This window comes from Anneissia japonica, unplaced genomic scaffold (assembly GCF_011630105.1).
Source record: "Anneissia japonica isolate Jap-2015-1 unplaced genomic scaffold, ASM1163010v1 scaffold26_len2425191_cov177, whole genome shotgun sequence".
NCBI classification, from domain to species: Eukaryota; Metazoa; Echinodermata; class Crinoidea; order Comatulida; family Comatulidae; genus Anneissia; species Anneissia japonica.
In genome coordinates this window covers 1206851-1211784 of record NW_022685220.1, presented here as the reverse complement: position 1 = coordinate 1211784, position 4934 = coordinate 1206851, and the positions used below count along the sequence as shown (strand labels likewise).

General features: G+C 32.2%; 1 protein-coding gene across 1 annotated transcript in view; it reads right to left on the bottom strand.

Annotated features, from left to right (window-relative positions):
* Positions 1 to 439: 439 nt before the first annotated feature.
* The window catches only part of LOC117108948 (very-long-chain (3R)-3-hydroxyacyl-CoA dehydratase-like), a 29959-nt gene continuing 25464 nt past the window's right edge, over positions 440 to 4934 (bottom strand). The window contains exon 11 of the mRNA XM_033251141.1: positions 440 to 2341. Coding sequence (XP_033107032.1) covers positions 2268 to 2341 — 74 coding nt within the window. The 3' untranslated portion in view covers positions 440 to 2267. The remainder of the gene's footprint in view (positions 2342 to 4934) is intronic.

The window sequence follows — 4934 nt, the reverse complement described above, 5'->3', positions numbered from 1 at the left end:
TGTGCTGGTTTATATGTAAGGCCTATAAAAAAAAATTTTTAAAAACTCGTTTAGCGTCCATGCCGGACTGACAAAAAAGGCCCAACCTGATTTTTTTCTTTCCTCTATTTACTTTCTTAGTCCCAAAAAATTATGATAAATGTATTTTGGGATCTAAAAATTTGTAATTGTACCATACAAATTGTTGTCTGAATGATGTATTTCTTTCATGTATCTTTGTACAGTACCGGTACTGATGAAGTTGATCCCCACCCCCAACCTCTCCATGAACAAACCCAACCTGCCTAAGAAAACAGAGGTCACCTATTACTTCCCAGGAAATGGTATATGTTTGTTCTGTGGATTGGAAGAAGAAGCAGACACACTCCTTCAAACCAAAAAATTAACACTTTCACCGACAAACGACAGAACCAAGTAATTGACCGCCAAGGACAGAGTCTCCGTCTTTAAATTTTTTTATCACATTGAGTCACAACTACAGTTAACCTCACCAGGGATTTAGTGTTTATAGAATGTGGCACTAAATAAATTGATATAGCAACTTAGATTTTATTTCGGTTATGCAGTTGACTTAATAAAAATGTACCTGGATGGTCCAAAAATATCTTATGTCGCATCAATTTCATTCACTTGAATCACTGCCCCACTGACATTTTTTGAAAATTTGGACGCTAAACAAGGTATTTTTTTTATATGGCCTAATGTGTGGAGTGCGCTGCCAGCGTCTCCGCCAGGCCAAAGTAAGTGAACACCAAAATGCGAGTGTTATTGATTGTAAAACGTAGGCGAGAGGTAAATTATGGAGGATAGAATTATCATTTACAAATACTAAACTGATGCTTGTTGAACTTAGTTATAATATTCTATTAAAACAAATTTGCTGTTATTCACACGATATTGACAACCCAATTTCCGTAAGTGTCTTTGTGGTTTAACCGTAAAATGGCCGGTCGTAATATGATCAGATTTCCTAGAATGAGTGGCTGTGATTGGTGGAATTACGAAGTATGATAGAAATCTGACAAATGAACAGCACGGTAATATGACAATCCATCCTAAGATATTCTAAAATCATAAATTTCACGAATTTTTCCTTAACTTTTCCCCAAAAATGTTCCATACTTTTAATTTTCCAAGCTTTCTCCTCAAAATATACCACTGATTACAGTCAAATATTGTCAGAAATTAAGCCTCTGACAGCAAAGGTTTTGTCCTCAAACATGATTAGATAAAGACCACTTTCTCTAACAAGTGGTCTAAAAAATGAAATGCAAGTAGTGAATCATTTTTTTGACAATAATGTTTGAATACCATAAAAATGTTTCATATTAAATGCACTAGTATTTGATCACAAGACTGCTGGCAAAAGCTAGGATCTTATAATAAGCAGGAACTCCGGGTTTGAAATGTCTTCCCATATATCGTTTATTTATTATATAATGATTGGTTATGAAATAATGGTTATGAAATAATCGGGATAAAAATTTTGGAAGAAAACAATGAATGAAATTTAACATCACAGTTATTTTGAAAACTAAGTAGAACATGTTCTTTTCGGTAGCTTGGTAATTTTACAAGAGAATATTCATGATTCCATCCTGCTTTTGGTAATTGATAAAATTAATGTGTTTTCTTCAGCGGTTATCGCATGCGAACCTTCTAAATTTCGTCCATTTTAGGGATTTTCCTATGTTAATACACTGTATAATTTGAGTAATGCCACCACTAGTATTTAGGAACCCAGTTTGCAGTGCTTGTTCTGCCCTACTGCTCTCCAAACACCTGTGAAAATCTTATCAGCAAGGTGCAAATCGACTGGTCTATATAGATTTTAATAGAAATCTTAAACCTGGAGCCTCCACCCCTTTAAGCAAGTTGATAGAGCTACTGTAACTTGCATTATGTTAAGATTTAAAACGAAACAAAACAAAATGTAATTTTTATCTAAGTCTATGTCAGAGAGATTTCATGACAAGTTGAGCAGTGTTGTACATCAGGTCAACTTTATATATCAAAAAATAAGTTCAGGTACTGTGGTCCAGTAGTTTGTAAAACTGTTTTGATTGAATTAATCAGTCATTTATCTTACAAGGTGATTTTCTCTAAAATGTGTTTTCAGAAATTATATTTTTTTAAAATGGTCTTCCTCATGATATTACACCAACCATCTAAATACATAAATAGCTTATTCTTCATGTTTCGTACCACCAGACTATTTTGTAATTACACCTCACTTTCAATTTACTGAAAAAAACATTACAGTATTATTAATGGATTTTCTTCTTGCTGCCAAACCTCTTCTGCCTCTGTCTCCACATATGTGACATCATGGTAGGGGCAGCTACAAGATAAAATACAGTAATGAAAGCATTAATGTTAATAATAATAATATTAATAACACTAAAAAACAACAATGGCATGACAACAAAATTTAATATACACAACTTGACAGGTATGATGAAAATACAAAATGTTTTTACAAAGTATACATTATGTTTGCATGGTAAAAATAGTAATATACAGGTGAATTGAGTTTGGAATATGTATATCTAATGATATTTAGTTTACTGTATATCCTTTCAATATGTCAAATCCCAAATCCGATTTCAACTTTAAAAAATAGACTTTGAGGAGTTAAGACTTAATCAACAAAAACTGAATTCATTACTCCGACACCACCATTTCCATCGCTTAAACATATTTCAGTTGAAATTAAATCCTTCATGACCATGAAAAATCTTGGCGCCATATTTGATCAGACCCTTACTTTTGATAGCCTGCGAGATGAGTCGATTTAGTGCACATATTTTACCATTGGTCTTAATATGATTTTTGTGCGGGACATACCATGGTACACCTGAAACACCAAGTCTTTGCACTTTGATGTCAGAGGTCAATAACCTACTTTTTTTTACCAAATTTGACCAATATCTATATTTTAAGGCACAGTATTTGATAACATGCATCAAAATTAAATTTTGGCTCATTTTAAAGCTGAGGAATCAAAGTAAATATTGATTATCACCAAAAGTGATTTTGGTGATTATTTTTTTAAATAATGAGAAAAAACTCCATATATTTATCATTTTTTGCTAAAACTTCATATTTCTATTTTGATTAATTACCAATATGGTAAAATTTACAAATACTTCAGATTTTTGTCTAATCAACTTTAAAAACTGTCTCTACTATAAAGGATCATATAACGAAAAGAATTTTGATTTTCCTTTGCACATACAGGTTTTAATAAGCAAATAAGTTATTTTCACTCATTTTTCGTAAAAAATTACACAAAACACTATCTCGAAAACCACTTGTCATAGAGAGCTAAATTATGTATCAAACTGATGGAAAGAATCATGTTTATATTCGACATAATGGAAGTCTTAGTCAAAAACATGGTGAAAGTTGGCAGAAATAAAGAAAATAGTGATTTTCACATATTTTTGTTAAAAATTGGTGAAAAAAATCACAAAAATGCTCTTGAAAACCACTTTTTATATATAGATAGCTAAATTATGTATCAAACTGATGGTAAAATTCATGTCTATATTCAACATAATGGAAGTCTTAGTCTAAACATGATATAAGTGCACAAAAGCAGAGAAAATATTAATTTTAACTTGTTTTTATTTTAAAAATCTCAAAAATGCTATCTCAAAAACCACTTGTCATAGAGAGCTAAATTATGTATCAAATTGATGGAAATACTCATGTTTATATTTAACATAATGGAAGCCTTAGTCAAAAATATGGTGCAAGTTGGTAATAAATTGAGAAAATAGTGATTTTCACTCATTTTTGGTAAAAATTGTTGAAAACCCGCTATCTTGTTAACCACTTGTCATAGAGAGCTAAATTATGCATCAAATGGAGGTCGTAATTATAAACAAAAGTTGGGAAAAAAAGAGAAAATTGTGAATTTTATTCATTTTTGGTAAAAAAAATTATTTTGTTAAAGTGCTTTTCATAGAAAGGTATCAAACTGAAGGCAAAGGTCATGTTTATAATCAATATAATAAAGATCTTAATCATTAACATGGTGGAAGTTGCCAAAAATAGAAAAAAAAAATAGTATTTTAATTAATTTTTGGTGAACCAAGTTGTGAGGCATTACACCCAAAGTAAGGTCATTTAGCTTCTATTAGTGGCATCTCCTACCACTACAGAACAGGGGCAAATGCATGTGTTTCCAGGCTAACGTAATTTATATCTGGCACACTCGTGGGTACTGATTTATTTGACTGCTGCAGAGTCTTTCCACACCCCACCTCACCCCTCCACTTCAGCAAACAGGATCTGCCATTGTAGAGCATTTAATAAACGAGAAAGAACAATAGAAACAATTCTGTGTTTTAAAATTGTCCAATGGTGCCACATCTCCCAAGCCCTGGCCTACCTAGCCTAGCATTCTTTGTGCACCTATGCCTACCCTATACACCTGGCCCCTAGGCCTAACTAGGCCCCAGCACAGGCCCCTAGCATCAATTCAGAATCTGAATGCTCATATGCCAATATTCAAATCTAACTGATAAATTTTATGAATTTTATACAACAAATTCATATCTTACCGATTAGGCCTACGTACATGCACTGAGGTCCTATCTTACTCAAGGCTCATGATACAATTACAAAGACATTAAGTACACCACCAACACCATCAACATATCATACTTCTGGTATTTATTATTACCCTACAGCCTATCTTCACAATGATTAACAGGATTTTTATGCGCAACTCATTATTTTGTTTATTGAAGAATAGGGTAATTGACGGCGCCATTCTAATACCCTTTCTATGGATGCCAACCAGGTAACTTATATTGTAAAATCTACATAATAATATTAAATTTTGCTATTCTGTAGAAACAAGATGACGCTGGGTTACAAATTCAACAATTTATTGCACATATATATATAATATATATAGAGTA